Here is a 22727-nt window from a genome sequence, read left to right on the forward strand (position 1 = left end):
ATTCACCTCGATATCAACTCAATTCACCTCAGAGATTTTTTTTTTCAGTACTTCGGCCAACAACCAACCCTGAGGGGCACTTGTCCCTTTCCGCCGGGGAGGTTGACGGCGGGCGCAGGGGGGGGGCTCTGTACCCCGTCCTCCTTTTAAAGCGGCCAGAGGAGACGTCTGGAGGAGCGGGTACGGGGAAGGAGCGGGTACGGGGAAGGAGCGGGTACGGGGGAGGCCCGGCCCGGCGGGGTCTCCGCTGTAGGCGGCGGCCGCTGCCCGCCCCCGGAGCCGGCCCGGGCCGGCGGGGCCCGGAAGGCGCCGCGTTCCCTCCCGGCCGCTGAGTGGCGGCGGCGCGTCACGTGTGCGCGGCCGAGCCGAGCCGAGCCGAGCCGAGCCGGGCCGGGCCGGGCGGGGAGGAGGCGGCGGAGGCGGCAGCAGGCTGCGCTGCCCCGGGCGCGACATGTCCCACCAGACCGGTATCCAAGGTATACCCGCGCTGCTCTCCCCCGCGAGCCTTGACCGCCACCTCCGTCCCGCGGTGCCCACCTGCCTTTCGTGACAGGGCCCCCCCCCTCATCTTCCCTCCTCTCCCCTTAGCCAGCCGGGCGGAGCAGCGCCGTTGTGGCCGTTTAACGGGCCGTTCCCGGCGGAATTCTCTTCTTCCCCCCCCCCCCCCCGCCGCGCTCTTTGTTCGCCGCGGGATGGCGGGGGAGGTGGGGTGGGGGGGTGTGTGTGAAGCTCGAACCCAGAGCTTCGTCCCCAGTCAGGCGAGGACTGGCGGGGTTTATTCGCACGGCTAACCGTTCCTGCCCGCCTTCGAGCGGCGGGGAGCCCGCCTGAGGAAAGTATTCACTGTAAAAAAAAAACATAAACGGCGAGCAGCCCCCCCCCCCTCCCCGGCCCCCTTCTCCTCAGGTAACTTCCCCGAGCGCGGGCTGTCCTGCTGCGGCGGGGCGAGTCCTGAGGTGACAACCGGCGCCCGGGGGCGGCGGGGGCTTCCCCGGGCACCTCCCGCCTTTCCCGGCTTTGGGAGAAGCTGTCGCCTGCCTGGGGGTCACCGCAGGCGGGTTTGGGATGGGATGGGATGGGTCGGGCAGGGTGGGAAACGCCGAGGGTTGTTGCTGGGTCCGTTTGGGACGGGGAGCCCTGAGGAGAACCAGGAGCCCCGGGGCAGGGAAGGCCGCTGAAGAGCCCATCACTGGAGGCCACGAAGGGGAAAAAGTGGTGGTGGGGGGGGAATCCTTGTTTTGCTCGTGTTTCCAGGCCTTGGAGGGGGGCGAGGAGCAATTAGAAGACGGCAGCGTATTGTTTCTCAGTATTACCGGGTCCCCCCCTGCATCACAGAATTGCTAAGCAGGGATTATACTGCAGGATTATGGGGGGGGGGGGGGGGAGGTAGGGTTTTACTGCCTCAATTTCTGCGGTCTGCTTGTTCGGTGACTAGTACGGTGTACTTTGCCTGCTCTCCCATATTTATTGTTGAAGGTGACTTTTGTCCCAGCCACAGCAGCTCTTAACTGCTCTTCTGTTCCCTTTTTTGTCCATTGGCTTCATTTGGTCTGCACCTTTTCGCCTCTCTTCTTTTCCTTCCCCTCATGCCAATCTGCTTTTTTTTTGCTGCTTCTTGTCTTAAGTTTTCAACCCTTCTCAGGCGAGAGGTGCGTCTGAGATAGCTTTTTTCCCAGGCTGGGGAAAACTGTTACAGTGGCTCTTCATTCCCTTGTTCTCTCTCCTGGCAATGCTGGAGGGAGGAGCAGAAGAATATCCTGTTGCTTACCACAAGCAAGAAAAGTGGCTCAGCCTCTTCTGTTGCTCTCCTTCATGTCTTTGAGAATCTTTTGTCCTCTGAGGAGAGCTGTAGAGAACTCGGCAGGCACTAATCAGGAGTCCTGCTTGCAGCAAAGCATCCGCTTCTGCAATTTGGAAGAGCAATAGCACTTCTTGTGCCACTGCTGGCTTTAGCTACAAACAGGCTACTGTCACTCATAAACAATTCCAAGATTTGGCAGCATGGGCTGCTCTTTTCTGGCAACAGAAATGAAGTCATGGGGACAGTGATATGTACCAGGCCGTTGCTAAAAGGACTGGACTTTCAAACAGGCCAGTGCAGATAAATAGCATAGGAAGTCACAGAATGCGTTGAGCTGTGGGAGAATACACTTAGAATATGTTCACAGTCTTCTAAATAATTTAAAATTAATATTCCCTGTGAAATATTTGTGAAATAAACTCAAATTTTAATTCTGTAGGTCTCTGCTATGCAGAAAGTTTAAGTAGAAAATCACATCGCTCTCTTGTGAATTTTAAAACCTTTATGAGAAAAAAAAAGCATAGATCACTTGATAGTGAGGTGGTTTCTCAAATGTCTTGTCTCAAAATGTTACTTCAGGAGCTGTCACAGTTCTGGTATTGGTGCAGGGACTGCTGCATTTTGGTCTTGTTTTGGTGTGTAGGGTTGAAATGAAAGAACAAAGAACAAACACGTAATAGACAAGAAGAGGACAAAAAAAAGTCCTGGGGGAACCGAAAGCTCTAGAAAGTGGTGCAGCATTTGCATGCTGAATGGGATGGTGAGGACCAGCAGAGACAATTAGAAAACCTGGCAGCAGATTACAGTGAGGGTCTGCACTCATTAGCGGGAAGATGCTAACTGGGATGAAGCTGGGGTTGGACTGGTAACCCAATGCAGTTCAGTTTGTTTAACAATCCCTTTCCCTCCCACATCATTTTGGAATTTCAGAATGGGCCTGGGCATCACTTCGATGGGCATAAATTTAAAATGTTTTGAGTATGGACAGTAATGTTGCTGGATACCATCTAACCATCTGTTCAGTTGGCCTCAACCTGACTATAAATAATCCATTTTATTTGTTTCCTGGTTTGATGTTTGTTTTGCTGGTGCTATGCTGCATGCTGTAGGATTACTTAAAGGACCAGCTTGCAATAAATGTTCTTTGATAAATGCTGTACAACCCCCTGTCTACAGTATAATTAAACTGATTTGCACTCAGGTTATTTAGCAAAGCAGTTGAGATAAGAATGATCTTCCCATGACTCAAGCACAGTTCTTCAGTGTGCTTAGGGAATTGAGTCTATCATGTTTGCAGTGTAGTGTCAATGTGAATTATGGATGTTTTAAAATATTTTTAAGTTACTTCTTTGTAAATTCATTATAAAGCTATCCTGTTGTGATGGCTTGGGATTTGAACAATGCCATCAAGATACATAGAAAGAGGTAAGGTGGTATGAAAGATGAGCAATGAGTGGCAGCCTTCACTGGTACTCTTCAGAGACGTGTCCTTAGGAAAGATCAGCACTCTTGCCAGACAAGCTCTAACATTTTCCTGGCATGCGTAAAGTTTCTGTCTGAAAGTTTGTACTAAGCCTGCAGACTTCATGAAGCTATTGTAATTTGAGATGCGTCATATTTTTATTGTGTTGCTGTGTTAACACTGAAACCTGAGAATAATGATGTGATGTCACCTTTAATTTTCACAATGTTGAAAATCATACGGTGTGCTAGAAAGCAGGGCTATTTCATAATGTTGCTTGTCATCTTTTTGTGGCATGCCAGTGGCTGGAACAGTATGCAGCATAGAGGGAACATCACTCCTGTGTTCCTTTTTCAGTCCAGCTTTGTAGTGAGGGGCCAGATGTACATTTTTCCAGTGTTGTTCTTACTTTCATGAATATTCTTTGTTCTAGGGAAGTGAAATGTGTTAATTTGGTTACTTTTATTTTCTCTTTTTCAGCTAGTGGAAGTGTTAAAGACACCTTTGTTGGAGCCAGAAATGGACAATACAGGCTTTTAAAAATAGTCATTGACAATGGTTAGTCAAATTTTAATCTTTTCTCTGAGTCTTTTAGATATTTTCCCAGTTGTTTTTGTGACCTAAATGTATAATTGTTTAAAAAACAAAACTACAAAACTTAATGTTACTAAGGTCTTTCATATACGGAAGGCGAGATTTAAGTTTTGGTGATGCTAAGCTTTTCAGTATGATGCTACAGTATTTTTGCATTTGAATTTTTCTTCCAAATGTCATTTCATACATTATCAAGAATGGCTGTGTATTTCACATGGATAATATGAATGAGCTTACTCTTATCTTCTTACTAAAGAAAGAGTAGAGGAAAAAGAATTCCACACCTGTGTAGTGTTTTGGCACTTTGGTTACTTTCGTTAGAGAGAGAGATTCTTACACAGTAGCTAGTCACTTTAGATGAAGTATATGTGTTATCTGCCTTTTATACTGGGATCAGCTGTGTGTAGAAAGTCCTATTAAAGCAGATGTTTAAGTAGTAATCTGGCTACACAGAAAATACCTTTTAAAATTCTGTAACTTTGGACAAATTTTCAAAGCTAAAACTGTTCCTTAAATTTCACGTATATGTATAAATACAAAATTACACAATTTGTTGCAGAACCTGAGTTTGATCTTTGAGTTTCTTGGCAAGTGATCAAGGCTGCAAACATTGCAAGATAGAATGTATAATTACTTTTTTTTAATAGCAATGCTGGTTGACTGTATAAGACACTTAATGGTTTAGTCCATCTTTTCAAATATGTCAAATGCGCACCTCGTTTTTTTTGTTCTTTCTAGAGTTCATTTATTTACAGTACACTGAAATACCTCTTAGCTGGAGAAAGGTACATGTGTGTACATGTACATACGCATACATACTTTTATTGCTAGGTAGATAACCCACTGTTACCTTCTTTTTGTTTGCTTTTCTTAGGAAGTCTTCTGACATTTTAATACTGCTTTCCTTAAGGAAGTGGCAATAGTAACATTATAGGCAGGTCACTGGGGTAAAGTCTCACTAGCACAAGGTAGCAAACGCTAGCATACCATTGATTTCCCCCCCCCCCCCCCCCCATTAGGCAAGGTAAACCAATATGCTTTTGTGTGTATGCTGCTTTTTAATATGAAATGAAGCCTAAAAATAAGATGCAAATGGAAGACATTCCCTTTTTTTTTTACTTTTTGTGTGTGTGTGTATATCTATGTGCATTTTGTCTCTATGTAGAAGCAGAATCCAGTCTTTAATACTATTTTGCACAGTTCAAAAGAAACCTGTAAAACTCCAGAATACTGGAAGAGGGACAGTTGCCTCATCTGTCTGCAGGAGCTTTCAGCAGCTGCCCTTAGTCAACAGATAATAGTCAAAATGAGTTCTGCTAATCCAAGTTAATAAGAGAAGAGGTTTGCAGCTGGGCAATAGTTCCTCTGATTGTATTTTTCTATCTTAAATCCAAGTGAGTGTAAAGCCACCTAGAGTTCAGAATTGGCAAGTACATTCTGAATACTTTGGTCTATGTGTTCAACTTCAGCTACTTTGCATCTAATTCAGAGAAAGGCCAAACACCCCCTCCCTGAGCTGTTCATGTTCTGTGACTTACTGTGGTGGAGTGCCTTTCTCTGAAAATTTTGCTGTAGAGGCATTTGTGTACTGTTGTACTTTAGTCTGAAGTTTTAGAAATTGGGTCCTAGACTCTTAAAAGATATTTTGTATACTACCTTCTATGATGGTCCTCAAACTGTTGTAGGATCCCATTTAAACAAGGTATTTCTGTGTTGATTGTGTGGGCTAGTATTTATTGAGAAACTGATAAATATTTTGAAAGACACTGTACTAATAGTTTCCTTTGGAAGCTGAGATGTGATTTATAAATAAGAGAAAAATCTTGTTGCTACAGCTGTTGACATAATTAAATCTCATCTGAAGTATTCTGTACAGACTTAAGCCAATTATACACAATAAACAATTTCAGTCATTTAAAGAGACCATAGTTATGAAGCTGTATTAGAAAGAGGTTTATCTACTTACATAGTCAAGTTAAAGTGATCAGTGCAAGCATATTCATTCCAAACTCTTTTCACTGTGTAACTGAGTTATTGACTTCTTACAATGACTACAAACGCTAATATGTTACAGCAAGAGCATCAATAATTCTAATTCTAAAATTGAAAAGCTTGCTCTCCTCTCGTTTCTACTTAAGTATTCCAATTTGAAAATAAACTAACTGGCAGAAGACATTATTTCCCTTCTGTGTACCTTATGCTAAAAACACTCTTATTCCTTCGGATCAAAGAACTTGATGACAACCAGCACATTACTTCTCAACTATTTGTATTTGGGTTAAAGTAAGTTAGGGTTTGAATATACGCAGCTTTGGTAGGAATTCACCCGCTTTCTCTCTGACTGTTCTTGACTTCCATTCTTGTGGGCATAATTATCAAAGATGAGGTGTCTGAATAACTGTTTATTGCCAATTTTGAGAAACGGTATTAACTGTATTGTTGCTAACCTGTAGCTTTGGTTATTGGTTATAGAGCAGCTTGTTGTGGGATCCTCTAGGCAGCCAGTTGGATCATGGGAAAAGGATTATGATTCCTTTGTCCTTCCCCTTCTTGAAGACAAGCAACCATGTTATATATTATACAGACTAGATTCTCAGAATGCTCAAGGATATGAATGGATCTTCATTGCGTGGTCACCTGATCACTCTCCTGTAAGTAACAGTCGTCAGAGGCTTCATGTTGTTAATGGTTTTTCAACAGTGCCATTTGATCTGAATCCTAGATATGAAGGAAGAGGATTTGAGAAATGAAGCATTTCCCAACCTTCCCGTCACTTCCCCCCAAGAAAACTGAGAAAAAAAATATCTTCCTTGAAGCTGACTGAGGAGCAATATCACTGATCTAGATGGAGTCCAGCTGATCCAATTTATTTCTAGCCTGACTGGAGGAGAAAAGACAATGTTTTTGCCCTGTTTGTTTGTCTATCTTTCTGTCAGTGTTTCATGAAAATTCATGGAAAGATATAGGACAGAAATCTCTATGGGTGTTATCATAGAGAGAGGGATTATAGTGTGACCTCAGGCTGTTTATTCTGTTCAGCTTGCTGGCTGCCCAGCTGACACTCATGGATCTGTGACCTGCCACAGAATATACTGTTTCTTACCCAGTAGTTAGAGAACACGTGAGGGAACTGAGGTTAGAGTTAAGGATTTCTAGGAGAAACTAGATTCTGGAAATGAGAGATAAGGGAAGACAGAAAGTAAAGCTATTCCAGTATTCCTACTATTTTCACTAGCAGTTAGGAAATAGTAAGACACCAAGAGTTGGAGTGCATAGAAGAGATTAGGTGGAAAAGGTGGGGTATTGTGGTGAGGATGGCATGATGGTGAAATAAGGTGGGAAGATGGGACTGTTGAGAGAGGAGTAAGTGACTGTGTTAGACAGAAGTTGATAGGGAGCAAACACCATTAGGTCTTCTACCCCCCGAAAATTTCATTCTTCCACTCTCTAGTTGAACCAAAACTATCTGGAGTCACTGTCAAATCAAAAATAAGAACTTATTTGCAGTCTCTTTCTCAATCTGTAGTATCCATTACTACACAGACCAGTGACAAAAGAGCTAAACAATTGTGGTTTTTCCCATTTAAAATTAGTAAAGATTATGTTGACTTCCCCCCCCCCATTGAAAAGAAGGCTCATACTCTTACTAAAGCTGCAATTTAGTTTTGGAATTACTTTGATAATTATGCATAGTATCATGCCGTTGAGAATTTAATAGCCCGTGTTAGTATCGTGATCCAGAGCTCTGTGGATTTTATTCTTTATTAAGAATTACAATTTCACAATGCAGTTTCAACACTTAAAATATTTGTTCAAGAAAGGTGTTTGTTAATGCACTTGGTACACCAATATGCTAGATTCTCTGTGTACACCAAAAAAACCCCCCAAACAACCCCAAAACAACACTGTTTTGTTATATGCTAGGTTCGTCAAAAAATGTTGTATGCAGCAACACGAGCTACACTTAAGAAAGAATTTGGAGGTGGTCATATTAAGGATGAAGTATTTGGAACGGTACAGGTATGTTTTTCTTTTTATAGTCAGCACATTGACTTTAAATACTAAATATAGTAGCTGATGTTACTGATATGAATTTGTGGTGTTTCTGTTCTTTTTTGACTAAGGAAAAAAGAGTTAAAAGCTGTGTGTATTATTCCAATGTTAGAATGTAATTGCTCTCATTTGAACAAGTAATTAAGTATTTTTAACAACTTCAGGCTAAGAAGTCCTTGCTTTAAATAGTTATGGAAACTAAGTAATCTAAGAATAATAGGAGCCTCTCTTAATTTCATTGCCTGCATGTGAATCCTCTAAAAGCTGTAACACTCTAATTTTCAGGCCAGTTGTATACAGAATCCATTTTGCATGTATGGTTCTGAATCAGAAGCAGGCTATAACAGCGATCTGTCAGCTGTTAACATCTGAAAACGAATGTTTTTATGTTAAACCAAGGATATTAAGCTATCAGTTCTTTAGAATTTGACCATAAAATGTAACTCAAGTCCATGGCTGCCATCTTAACTTATGGAGAGAGAATTTTAGTAGCTACTGATTTGTTCAATGAAAATACTAATAGTTGACTGTTCACTTATGGTAAGATAATTGAAAGGTGCATGTATGAAATCTAACAAGCTTCTAAGGGATGTTGAAAAGCCTGCAAGTGCTGTGCATGCAAGGAAATGTGAGGCTATTGCATTACCTTGGTTTCTTTGGGAAATAAGTCTTACATGGTTGTGATGTTTGCCTGTTTGTCAGGCAGACATCAGATAGTCTTGACTTTTTAGTCCATTGCCAGTTTTAAAGAAATACAAGTTAGAGTTCTCAAAGGCACAGACTTCCTGTAGCTTTCATGAAAACTGATAATTACTTAGAGATCCAAATTATCATTTCCCTTTTCTTCCTTCGGCAAAGACAGAGAGACTGCAGAAGTTATCTTCTCTTTGGCCTGTTAATTAGCTCATCATATGCACAAATCTGAACCAAAGCACAGCTATTATTGACGCAGGGAGCTGGTGCTGAAGGAAGGGAAGGAGATGGAGATTTGGGGAAGAATAGAGGATGTTGTAGTGGGGAAAAAGCTATGGAAGAAACATGGGCTGTTGTGGTGGACACACAAGTCCCTAAGGACATGAGGCTAGTAATTCTGCTGCTCACAGAGTAAATAATTTGTTATATTAAGCATTAACCTGTGATGGAGGCTTCATTAGCCTAACAGACACACTAACAAACCCCTCTGGAGAGGCTGTATTCTAGAGAAGTAGATAACTGAGTTGCTAAGACCAGTTGCTTACTGGCAGAGGTCATGTTATTTTTTTCTTGCCCATTCAATCAACTAATCTCTCACTGCTACCTGCACCAAACCATTAGCAGTCTATGTAATGTGTAGAATTTGCATCTAGCCCTACAACTCAGAGCCCAAGTCTGAGCTCCCATCTCAATTGTAAGGAGGGAGCATTGCGTTTGTCTGTTATTTCAGAATGTGCTTTGGGGCACTTAGAGGATGGAGTCAATGTAACTTGCTTTTCCCAAGTTCATTATGTTACAGCTTAAAATATCTCTGAGTTGTTGATTTTGGTGTCTTTATAAACTTCTTAATTGTAGGTGGCTTCTAAAGTTCATCTGTGTGAAAATCACAGCTTCTTCAAGGTATTCAAGTCACAAACCTCACTCAGAATCTTGGTCAGCATCCAGTGGGTTACTCTGTCTTTAATTTGTTAGACACAAGGACAGTTTAGTTGCAACCAGCTCTGTTATCCTGGTGGAACGTGGTTATGGTCCCACCTGCTACTTCACTTGAAACAAGGTGTAATGGAATATTGGCACTGGAGATTGTATTTGGGAATGTCTGTCTCTTTCAGAAAGGGAAGAGCTAAGAAGGAGCTTTCTCTTTCTCCTGAGAACTCGAGTATAAAATCACATTCATATGATCACATACAATATGCATATTGCATAAACCTTTTATGAGTGACTACCTTAATAATAAACACAACAGGATTTGCCTCTGGTATCAACCTCTTTGGAGAGGGCCACAACTGACGCTGAGTATTAACAAATTCCCTCAAGTGGTTATCAGAATTCATTGCTTCTGTGTTGTTGCATCCTAAACTATTTGCAGTATCATGTGCTTACTCTCTGTCCTAAGGTAGCATTTCTGTCTCCCATTTTTTAGGTGGAAAACTACCAATAAGTTACCAGTCTGAGCATGCAAATTTTAAAAGAGAATAGATTTTTTTATTATTATTATTATTTATTAGAATTGTTGCAATTCTGTGAGGTTTTGTCCAAGAAGGCTGAATAACTTCATGTACACAGTCTTCATTAATGCTCATCTCTGAATTAGCAAGGTAATTGGGAACCGATTGTGGAAATGCTGCCCACGGTACAATTGGGTACAAGAGCAGCCCAGTGGACTCTGCTGTACAGGAAGATGAGCTGAATTTGCAAATGTACCTACACTTCTAATCCATTCAAATAAAATGACCATAACTGTATGGGAGGTAACTGCTTTTATGTTGCATAGAACATCTTTGAACAAAAGTTAGTATCAAAAAATGATCAATATTGATATTGTGCTTTCAGGATGATGTTTCACTGAATGGATATAAAAAATATTTGATATCACAGTCCTCCCCTGCACCTCTGACTGCAGCAGAAGAGGAACTTCGACAGATTAAGATTAATGAGGTACGTACAGTGTCTTCAAGCGTGGGTGGGAAACTGGGTGCAGAGTTCCAAATGTATTGTAGGGAAAAAGTATTTCTAGGGTAGAAAAGGGCAGAACAGAAAATGGCCAGTTTCAGAAGGTTTTAGTGGACAAGAATATAGATTTATTTCTCAATGAGTTGAGACTGCAGGATGATGATGGCTGGAATTGAAGTGGCATGATCTTGGTGAGTTTGCAAGGCCTAGTGTCTGAGTCAGAGGTCTCACTACTGCAGAGCTTAATTGTTGCATTTTTGGCTCTTAACATGCTTTTAGTATCATGGGATGCCCTTCATTGTGAAGGGTGACTGAGCACTGGCACAGGTGCCCAGAGAGGTTGTGGAGTCTCCATCTTGGAGGTACTTCAAAAGGCATCTGGACAGAGACCTAGGCAACTGGCTCTAGGTGGCACTGATTGAGCAGGGCGCTTGGACAAGATGACCTCCGGAGGTGCCTTCCAACCTCAACCATTCTGTGATTGCCCACATACGTTTCCCATGGTGGTAGAAACTGTAGAGAAAACATAAAATAGCAACTGTTGCAGTGAATGATTGCCAGGAGTATTTCAGCAGCCTTATTCCTAGAGGAAATGTACTTAGCTTCCAGGACCAGTGCACTTCTCTTTAAGACTGAGAGGAAGTGAATGGAATTCCAATAAAAATAAAATAGAAATCCAAAACAAGTAGCTAGTCCTTGTAAGAGACTGATTTGCTTTTGCTACAAATGCTTTATAGAAAAACCTCTAACAAATGCCTTTAACCAAATAGTTTGAGGTTTACCAGCTAGCTAGTGACTGAAAAGTTTCAGAGGATTCTTTTCTCACATTTTTCCTTCACTTGATCACTGTTTGTGTTCAGGCATGTTTTAAAATAGGTCATGTGCTGATCTTATTAGTGCTTTAGGCTTGTATTTTACAGCTGTGGTACATGTGTTTGAAATATGATTTGTTTCTGCAGCTGGATACCAGCAAATCATCGTGTTAAATGCAGCTCTGAATCTTCTCTCATGTTTTCACTCTACTGTGCTTTTGCTTGCAACTTTGTTGTTTACTGACTTTTTTACAGTGGTATCTTTTGTTATTGTCCATGTCTATTTTTGATTAATCCAATGTAGAAATGCATTCATCATCATCAAACACTGCATTTTACTTGAACAGCTTTAGTGCTTTTGTTTGTTTTTTTTAATGAATGTAAAACTTTTGTGGTATCGATGATCACTTCTGGTATTGGTATTATCTCTTATGCACTACATACGCTGTGTTTAACAGCTGATTCATGCAGACTAAAACTTTATGTGCTATTATGAAACTTCAGCAGCAATAGCTGTGCTTTTCAGAGATAGATAAACTGTAGATTGCTGCCATTTTGGCTTTGTTTGAAGCATCTTGCAATACATTAACATGTCATTTCTCTCTTCATTGTTTCCACCATTATGAAGCCTGTAATTAGACTCAGAAAACTATAAAAGCTTTCTGATTAAAAAAAAAGAAAAAAGAGTTTTCCATATGTATATTCTTTCATAATTACCCTAAGAAATTTTTTACTGGGTCAGATCAAAGGATCACCTAGTCTGCTGTCAAGTTCCTGAGGGAACAACAGCACAAATCTGGGAAGGGTGTAAGAACATGGCAAGAAGGCCATGATAATTCCCTTGAATACTCTTCTGTTGCCTTAGCGTTTGCAGGTAGGGATCTTCCTGAGCAAGAGATGACATCTTACTTTATAATTGTTCTTAATGGGTTTTTCATCCATCATCTAGTCTTGTTGCGTTTCTAAATCTACATAAAGTTTTTGTTGACCACAGATCTTATGGCAGTGTATTCCACAGCTTGACAAAGTACTATGTAAAGAGCCACTGCCTGCTATCTACTAGTTTATTCTGATATCCCTGCAGATTGTGTGGGGAAGGCAGAGAAAAGTCAGTAAGTCATTCCTCCATTTCCCCCTCCCCTTTGATAAAGCCAACTGTATCCCAGAAAGCTAACTGTATCCTGGGCTGCATCAAAAGAAGTGTGACCAGCAGGTCGAGGGAAATGATTCTGCCCTTCTACTCTGCTCTGGTGAGACCCCACCTGCAGTACTGCATCCAGATCTGGGGGCCCCAACACAAGAAGGACGTGGACCTGTTGGAGCGGGTCTAGAGGAGGGCCACAAAAATGGTCAGAGGGCTGGAGCACCTCTCCTATGAGGATAGGCTGGGAGAGTTGGGGTTGTTCAGCCTGGAGGAGAGAAGGCTCCAGGGAGACCTTATTGCAGCCCTTCAGTAATTAAAGGGGGCTTCTAAGAAAGATGGGGACAGACTTTTTAGTAGGGCCTGTAGTGATAAGACATAATGGTTTTAAACTAAAAGAGGGTAGATTTAGACTAGATAGAAGGAAGACACTTTTTGCGATGAGGGTGGTGAAGCACTGGCACAGGTTGCCCAGAGAGGCTGTAGATGCCCCATCCCTGGAAACATTCAAGGTCAGGGTGGAGGGGGCTCTGAGCAACCTGATCGAGTTGAAGGTGTCCCTGCTCGTTGCAGGGGGGTTGGACTAGGGGACCTTTAAAGGTCCCTTCCAGCCTAAACCGTTCTATGATTCTACTATATCCATGGGCCTCTGTACTCCTTATCAGTTATCTCTTTCAGGCTGAAGAGTCCTAATCTAGGTAGTTCTTCCTCCTAGAGAAGGCACTCCGCACTTCTGATCCTTTTGCTTTTCTCTGCTGTTTTTCCAGTTCTGCTATTAATTTATGAGATGGAGGGATGGGGAAGCCAGAACTGTATGTGGTATTCAGGATGCAGGCATGTTACTGATATCTGCAGTGTGTAATGATGTGTTCTGTTCTCTACTCTTTTTCTAACAATTTTTAACCTCTCAGTTGTGGTTGGGGAGTGTTGGGGTTTGGGGTTTTTTGGGTTCTTTTCCTGTTTGAGGTTTTTTTTGCCAAGAATGGCCACTGGGCTTGTATTTTCAGAGACATTCAGTGTGACCTGCAAGGTCTTGCTCCTGAATGGTAGTAGCTAGCTCAACCCTGTCACCATACACGGAGAAGAGACTTGGGTTTTTTCCTTCTGCATATGTTACTGTACATTTATTCACAGAAAATTTCATCTGCCATTTTATCCACCACTTAGCAGCAATCACTAACAAATCTTATGGTGTGAATTTCACTATTTTTAAGTGACTTAGGTGTTTTTGTTTTGCTTTAATTATCTGAAATATGTTGCAGTATGGACAAGTAGATTTTGTTCATTTTCTTAAATGTAGAGTTGTGATGGGTGACTCTCTTCCCTTGCCTGTCCCCGCGTTTCACAGCTCACTCTTATGTTTGGGGTTTTTTTTCTACCTGCATTTTAATATGGTTTATATAGTATGGTATTTTATTATGGTTTATTATTTTTGTGATGCCTATTTTATGTTTATTAATCAGGCTTTTATGCAGATATATTTTGCAAATATTTTTTATATAACCTTCTTCATAAATTTGTCAATCTTTATACAAAAGTAAGCTCTTCCACCTGCTTTCTTCTCCTCTTTCCTTGTTTCTGACAAGCTGTTCCTTAAAATGTGGAGTATAATTTAGTGTTGCCCCAAGTATCTGTTTTTCATTTTTTTATCAGTTTGTGTCATCTTTCATTAGTGTCTCTTTTTAATTAAAGCTGAACATCTTCTAGTTGGTAGATCTGAGACCCACACTTTCCATTTTGTACACTTTTCTGGTATTTGCTGCTTCATCACCAATGTTAAATGTATTTGTGAAATTATAAAAGGAAGTCAATATATTCAAAAGCTAATACTTAGACAATAAGTTCAGACTTGGGAAAACGAAACGAGAGCTCATTTTGAGAGAAACTGCATGAATGTTAAGATAAATATAAATTCTTGAAAAATGGCTTTAAAATAACTGTTCTTTTCTCTCAAATAATTTGTGACTAACATAACTGGATTATGAACAATTGTCTAGCTTGCAGTTACCCTGGATTTTTTTACTTTATGTTAGACCTTCTAGAGGTTAAAACTTAAGATTTTGTTTGTTTTGTTTGCTTTCTTTTTGGTATAGGCTTTTGGCGGGAGGGTGTTGAAACAGGAGGGAGGGAAGTTACTTTGGTTTTCCTTCAAGAAGATCAGTTTGTCTCCTAAGACATAATTTCTCTTTTCCTCTGAAAATTTTGACTGCCTAGAAATTACATTTACATGTTTCAATGTAAAATTTTTCAAGATACAATAAAGTTTATGAGCAACACTGTCAGTTCAAAAGTATAACTCAGCATATGAAAATCAAGCTCTTTCCTTCTGGCTTATTCTACCTTTATACCAGAATTTAACTTAGAGCTTTTCACTGACACTTGAGTCAGTTTTCCCCTCTCATGATTCTGTTGGCTCTGCAAAGCCAGCTGTTTCAGAGATATGAAACTGTTTTCAGGTTAGCAAACAAACATGACCTGTAAATTAAAAAATGCAAATCTGTTGTGTAAGGGGGTGATATTTTAGGGTGGTTTATTCTTGGAATAGCTACTGCTAACTCTGGGTGTAACCATCTGCAATGCATTGTCAGTTATTGTATGAAACCAAATAAATGCTTGCAAAGGTTTCCGTTTACATCTCAATTGACTTGTGTTCCAGGTACAGACGGACATTGGCGTAGATACCAAGCATCAAACGTTGCAAGGAGTAGCATTCCCCATTGCTAAAGAAGCTATTCAGGCTTTGGAGAAATTGAAAAATAAGAAACTCAATTATGTACAACTGGCAAGTACAAAATACTTTAACTATTTTTTAATAGTGAGTGTAAAATATATTACCTGCACATTAAACAACGTGCATTGATGACGTACACTCATAAATTATCATTCTGTATTAGATTAATTCAAATTTTTTTTTCCATCCTGTTGTGTTCTCTGGTTTGCTTTCTGTGTATTAACTATATTCAGGTTTGCTTTGTTAACAGCAAATTGATATGAAAAACGAAACTATTATTTTGGCCAACACACTTCATACTGAACTTAAGGACTTGCCAAAAAGAATTCCAAAGGATGCTGCGCGTTACCACTTTTTCCTGTATAAGCATGCCCATGAAGGAGACTATTTGGAATCCATAGGTATGAGAAGATTTCCCAATATGAAATTTCATTGGCTTGTTTCAAGTACTTTAGTAATTCTGAGGTGCAGAGAAAGATGTGTCATAAAAGTAATCTGTCTGTCAGCATGAGCATAAATTTCAGAGTCATTTGGTTGTGAAACTGACTCTTCAGAAGAGTCCTTATGTTTAGAAAGCAGTGAGCTATCTCTTTTGATTATGAACACCCATAAATCAGTCATCATGTGAAAACATAAAGATACTGGCCAGTCTCTCATCTTCCATTTGAAATGAAACACTTGCTGAAGCAAAAAAGATCCCCAAAGGAGGTGTCACATTTTTCTCCTTTTAGACTGCATAGTTCATTTGCAATGCCTCCCTGCCGTAAATGAGTTTGATACCAGTTTTGATGGAGTGTAGTTATGGACTGATTTGTGTTGTTTTTCTGCAGTTTTCATCTACTCTATGCCAGGGTATACCTGTAGTATACGAGAACGAATGCTCTACTCTAGTTGCAAAAGTCCACTGTTAGAAATTGTAGAACGACAGTTGTGGATGCCGATAATTAGAAAGGTAAGTACACTGGCTATACTGGTATTTTCTCTATCCCTCTGTTCCCTTCTTAATATCTAACTATAGCTGGCTCTGCCACCATGTTCTCTAAACAATGAAAAGTGTTGTGTAACTATTAAAGTTTGTCCTGAACAAGAAATACTTGTTGATAAAGCTCCAGATACAAAGTTAAGTCATGGAAGGCTTTCTCTGGTTCATAATTTCTACACTTTCATAGCTTTAACAAACATACCCTTGTGCATCAAGGGGAGTCTTTGAGAGTACTTTGGAGGACTGTTTAGAACTAACATGATTTCTTACTAAAAGGCCTGTCGTATTTTGGACCACAACACATTGCTGTTGTTGAATGCTAAATTCCTTTAAAGCCAAGGTTATTTAAGGATTTTCAAAATAATTTTAAGCTGCAATTCTGGAACTTAAAACTGCTATCTTGGGAGTCCTTGATGGGCCAAACAAGGACTTGCAAGTAAGCTGATCTTTTCACATGATACAGATTTTACTACTATGCAATAAGTTGCTTCTCACTTCCAGAGCAGAGACCATAGGAATGGTCTATAGGAATGTGACCTATGGTTACATTCTTAACATATGTGCTGTGAATTGAGGCTTGGTTTCTGTGGGGATTACGTCCACCTAAAAACCAGCAGAGTTAATACTACCCATTTTTACTGAGGTGACATGAATTAAGTAGATTATCACTATGTGTTTTTATATGTAGTTATTAGAAACTTGCTTTCTACAACAAAATAAATGCACCATGTGACTCCTGAAATTCCTGTAGACCTGTTTCTGAAGCATGTACTTGTAACAGTAATAGTGTGCGTGGCTGGTAGGTCTGTCAAGTGCTGTGGTTGGCAGGCCATGAAGTGCTGAATGCTCAGCAGAGCAGAGCCGAAGGATTTCTCTGAATTCTAAATTCCTGCAGTTCCAAACAATGGGGTTTGGCTTGAGAACAGTATTTTCTTTCCATTCAGGTTTATATGCTTAAATTTTAAAAACCAAAACAGCCCCCCTTTTTGTTCATTAACCTTATTTTGTTTTTTCCCTGGCTTGAATGCTTGCTGAGTTGCAGTAGCCAGCTAATCATATAAGCTGTTTGTACTCCTCCCCTTCCATCTCAACAGACAACAATATGTATGCACATTGCTTTTACAATTACTGTTTAAAGCACGTTTTAGTGAAAAAAATTTAATTCTTAAAATGTGGAGGTTGCATTGGGACAACGGAAAGGTTTTATTTTAGAGGGGAAAAATAAAGAAAGGAAATTGTAGTTCTGAAAGATCTGCATGCTGCTTTCTTATCTCTTATTAAGGAAGTTACTTTACAGATGAGTAAATAAGCACTTGTTTCCACATGGAATGTGTACTCCTAGATAGTATTAACATGTACACTGTGCTAAAGCTTGGGACAGAGGAAGTTTCTTGGCATATGTACTGTGTAATTGTGCTTATATTTCAGGAAAAATAATTAAGTTGAATCACACTTAATACTGGTAAGAGTATAGTGGATTCTAAGAAAAAATATCCAAGATTGCTCAGGGCATTAGGCACAAGTTGGAGAATATTTCATGTTAGATTCTGAACATTATCGCACATGCGGTTTTAATATAGTATTTCAAGCTTCAGCAAAATTTCAAAATGTTTTTAAACAGGTCTTTTAAGATGAATAACGTAAACGTTTTTTTTTCCCAGATTGAAATAGATAATGGTGATGAGTTAACTGCTGACTTTCTTTATGAAGAGGTTCATCCAAAACAACATGCTCACAAACAAAGTTTTGCTAAACCAAAAGGTCCTGCAGGGAAGAGGGGAATACGAAGACTGATAAGAGGTCCAGCAGAGACTGAAACACCTAGTGATTAGAAACTGTTGTTTGCATTTGTTATAAAGTATTACAGTAAGAAATGAAATTCTGGCTTTTGGTAATGAACTGAAATCATTCCATTCATAGAAGCTAGGGAAAAAAAAAGGCTGTTTTTACTCTTCTCTCTTCTGACCTCAACACTTATTATATTGTTACAGGATTATATTTGTTGACTGTGTCTTATGACATGTGGAAGAGCTAATTATTTCAAAGCTAGAAGAGGAAAACTAAGCTAGTACCCCTTTATTTTAAATTAGAATCCATTATTTAATAGCTGTACATGTGACCATAAACTTTGCAGACTAAGATTATTAAGCCCATGTATTCTGTGGGTAAGCTGCAGCTGTATGCCTAGATAACAAACCTGTATTCTTATGAGTAGCCTATTGAAACCCATAAGGCTTTCCATGTGGGAAGAGCTGAAAGGCTATGTAGCATTGTCCCAGATAAATCCTTATTTTTCCTTGTGGCTGCGATGGACAATAGTACAATAGAAGGTTTTCTTCTGATTTTGACATGATGTATTGTTGAGTTTTGTTGTTGTTTTGTTTGGCTTTTTTGTAATAGAAAAGATAAACTAAAATCGGTTATCCATCAATTAATGTAAGTGTTCAGGAATAGCTGGGTGTTTTCCCATGCAAAAGCATAGTCATTTAAAATTTATAACTAATTTAATGGAATTGTCTTTTAAAGAAATCTGACAAAACCACTACAGCTTTGCCAGACTTCTATACCACTCGTAAGCCTTGCATAGTAAGTACTGAATGACCAGGTAAAAGGTGATTAAAAGTGCGTGAGTTAGTATATACAGTAGATTATGGAACTGCTTTCAAAGCAATATGCTTAAAGTTTCTAATAAATAATTGATTATCTGTGCAATTGGATCTAAAGCTGTGCAAGTTCAGTCAAAATTGAATAGATTTGCATCATAACGGTGAGTTATTCTTGAGATCCTAGTGTGTTTGCAGTATCAACTGCAATTTTAACTTTCAAAGTATTCTGAAAATGACTTTTCCTAAATGTTTTGAACTTTAATAGTAACTTAAATCTGTAACAAAATCCAACTAGCTCTGGAATAACTGCTGGCAGCACCTGGTTAGGATTTTGTCTTTCCCCCTCTCCCCAGAAGTACTAAAATCAGCCAGAATAGTCTAAACTTGATTAAACCATCAGTAATGTGTTTAATAGAAAGAGGAAAAATAGATTATTTTAATAAATGGATTAAAGAAGAATTAGATGTGGAAGTCAAGTATTGGATGACCTTAAATATTTAAAATTGTGTAATGAGGCAAATACTAGTGGATAGATTATATTCCCCAGAGGGGACTTGCTTTTTAGTGTCTTGTATGTGAGTTTTGTGGGGTTTGGGTTGTTTTGTTTTGGTTTTCTTGGGTTTTTTTTTTTTTAAAGCTACATGGGAGTTGCAAGTCTTGGTTCACTGCATATTATCATAGGTGCTGGGTGTACACATTATATAGCTGAATCGCGTGTTTAGCTGGTGGAAGATAGATTTTTAACTTAGTTTTGTAGGGAAATAATGCTTTGACACTACTAGTTCCTGATAAAATTTGTTTTATATATTATTTTGTTTGGAGATACTAGCTTGTTATCGATGTTTGAGATTGCACTATATAATGTGAAGATTGCAATAGTTGTTGGTTTTACTGTGGGTTTTTAGATGCAGTAGAAATTTGACACCTCAGCTTGTTTCACTTAATCTTATACACTACATCAATCCAATTCAACAGCTCCTGATCCTCGGCTCATGTCCCGCTTGCCCTTAGCTACTGTGTTCTTTTTCTGCCTCTTGCCTTCTCCCCCCAGGGCAAGGCGCTGGTCTTTGAAGCCTTTCTTCTATATACTACCTGGCAGGCAAGTGTCGTTGCTTTTTAAACATGGTTAATGTGTGTGTGCAGCTCATTGTACGCTGTAATTAAATGTATTTTTAGTTGAATTCTGAATCTTTTCAGCACACCTAATTCACTTTGGGTTTTTTGTTTTGGGTCTGTTTTTTTTTTTTTTTTTAAGGAAAACCTTTGAGTGTGGCAGTTAAAAATTGCTGCTAGAGGGTTTGTTTGAATTTAGTATTCCTGCCCATGTGTCAGCCATACCAAGAGTGCACATACATTTTTATACTTACTTGAGCCAGTAAAACTCAATTTTTTTAATACCAGGTGTTTTAAATAACGAACAGTTTGACCTGATTTGGTTCTGTGCATGTTGTGTTTTGGTTGGTTTTTTTTTCCTAATCCTGCTTTAGGTAGATGAGGATAGGAGGTAGAAACCTTAATCTGGAAGATGGCAAGAGCTGGTTAAGTGATTATGCAAGGGCATTGATAACGAGCTGCTTTAGAGTTTGGCCCAAACCAGACATTGTAAGTTACCTTGAAAATACTCTGTGTGGGTGTACAAACCCCTGAGCAGCCAGCACAGCGCTGTGTCCCGAGCGTGTTTCCCCCTCTCCTCTCCTCTAAAAGAGAATGGTGTGAAGTCTTGCACTGCCCACTGCCTCTCCAGGCCTCTCGTAGCTATTCTCCTGACAAAGCAATAAGCATCATCTGATCTTTCTGCAAGATCTATCACGTTTACATCTGTGTAGTGGCCTCACGTTAACACTACTACTGTTAATGAATGTTCAGAGCCAGCACAAAATGAGGGCATTAGTGGAAGTTATTCCTTTAACTGTCTCTGGTCATTTAATAATTGAAAGTGTCTGTTCAAATTGTTGTTGGCCTTCATAAAGCCCAAAAGCAATGCAGCTGCTTGCAGTTAACTCACAAGCTATTAAATAGTTAATTAACATGACAGGTAATTATTTTTGAACTGTTTATGTTGCAAGGTAGGGAGAAGTAGATCTTTTAAAACACTCCTATCAGAAGTTTGTAAAACTAATCAAGGTAATAATTGCTCTATTACTTGGAGAAACACTTTGATAAAGGAAACTTTTGATTTACGGTGTCTATGCATTCAATGAAAACCACCTTCATATGCTAAAATTAACTAAGTTTATCTATTTTGTAATTTACTTTATAAATAAAGATTGATGCTTTAGATTGGTGGTGTCTGAATCATTTCATTCTCTCTTTAACAAAGATCTGTAGTCTAACATCACAATGCGTAAGAGGCAGTTCCCACGGGACTAGAAAGCGGTATAGAAAAAGTGGTTGCGGGCTGTAAGAAGGGAGGTGGGCAGGAACAGAATTCCTGGCTTTTGCTATTGGGAGAAAAATCAGTATGTTACAAACAGCTACTTTCCTGTTGCCTTCTGGAAGCAGCACCAGGGCCTCCATCGCAGGATCCAAGCGTGCTCATCTCTTGAGGTTTTTATGCTGCCAGTAATAAGCCCCTTCAAAAAGTTCTTCTATCCTTTTAAAATGCTGAAGTAGTTGATTAGTAATTTAACAGTTCTATCTGTTGTGACTTGCTCAGCATGAGGTAGTATAATTAAACTACTCAAATGGTGGTGTTCCAGTAATGGTTTTTTGTCTAAACTGAAAGTAGTTTGCTTGAAGCTTTCCTATTGACCTCAAAATTCAAGCTGAAAAGAACATTTAGTGGTTTGGCTTTTCTTTTAACTGTCCTGCCAACACACGCCCATGGGGAAATCGGTGATAGGGCAATTTTGCAGTTGAAAGAAGGAAATCTGAAGATTTTGGATTGAACTAGGATTTAAGAGAATAATTTTAATGCAAAAATGCAATACAGGAACAAAGCTATTCCTGTAAGAGGAGCAGGAGCAAGGTCAGAGGAGGGAATAGGCTAGGCCCCTGTGTCACCATGAATATCAGATGCAGATTTATTTGCATTTTGGTCAGTGGGTGTTCAATAAAACTCCCAGCTGGCCAGCCCAAATATAAAGGTGAGGCAATTCTTCCCATTTCAATTACATGAAGTACTATGGCTGGTAAAAGCTGTGTTGGCTCAAAAGGCAACCAGACAAACTGATCAAAGAACAGTTGATAGAGGCTTAATAACTAATGAAGACCTCGCATCCTTTTCAAAGTTAATGAGCCACAAACTGTACAAAGCCACCCTACCCCAATGCAGTACCTCCACACCGGTGTCCTGTGCCTGCGTTCCTCCCTCAGAAGCTGTTGGTCCTGGCTGTGCAGACACCTCTGGTGTGACTCCCGACAGCCATTCTCTTACCTCCTGTGGCAGGTAGTTGTGGGCGAGCTGCTGCCCTTTGCAAGAGGTTTCCGTAACAGCAGTTTTCTTCAGCTCCTTGGCATTTGCTCTTATCTTGCTGCTTCTTTCTAGAGTCTTAGTTGGAATTGCAATAAATCACTTGCTGGTTTTCATTCATACTTCCTTCTGGGGGCACCTAAATTGCTTTATGTTAGAGTTCTCTAGATCCTTAACGTGCAAAAGGCTGGCTCTTTCACCGAGGGCAGTGATCCTCGGACGCCCTCCACAGCACCTTCCCTGCCGAGACAGGCAGTAGGGCAGCCACACCAGCCCCGCCTCTATCCCAAGAACATCTCCCACGCGGAGCTCTCTTCACCCACCAGGAACCGTACCAAATTTTCTCTTGCCTCCCATTCTATGGAACTAGATCATCCCTTTACTCACAAAAAAACTTGAATGACTCGAGTTACCGATTTGTGTCCTGGAAAGCTTTACTATAGTAATTAATACAAAGAAGTATGGACCCTAGGATAGTTTGTTTTTG

The 22727-nt window shown here is 40.0% G+C and overlaps 1 protein-coding gene across 1 annotated transcript; it reads left to right on the forward strand.

Annotated features, from left to right (window-relative positions):
* The first annotated feature begins 365 nt into the window (after positions 1-365).
* On the forward strand, positions 366-21108 carry TWF1 (twinfilin actin binding protein 1). Its single transcript, XM_075059086.1, has 9 exons — positions 366-476; positions 3744-3821; positions 6330-6508; positions 7782-7877; positions 10437-10541; positions 15166-15291; positions 15491-15641; positions 16071-16192; positions 17884-21108. Exons 1-9 carry the CDS (start codon positions 452-454, stop codon positions 18052-18054), a joined length of 1053 nt encoding a protein of 350 aa, XP_074915187.1. The 5' UTR covers positions 366-451; the 3' UTR covers positions 18055-21108.
* The last annotated feature ends 1619 nt before the right edge of the window (positions 21109-22727 follow it).

Source organism: Buteo buteo, chromosome 28 (genome assembly GCF_964188355.1).
Source record: "Buteo buteo chromosome 28, bButBut1.hap1.1, whole genome shotgun sequence".
Classification (NCBI taxonomy): domain Eukaryota; kingdom Metazoa; phylum Chordata; class Aves; order Accipitriformes; family Accipitridae; genus Buteo; species Buteo buteo.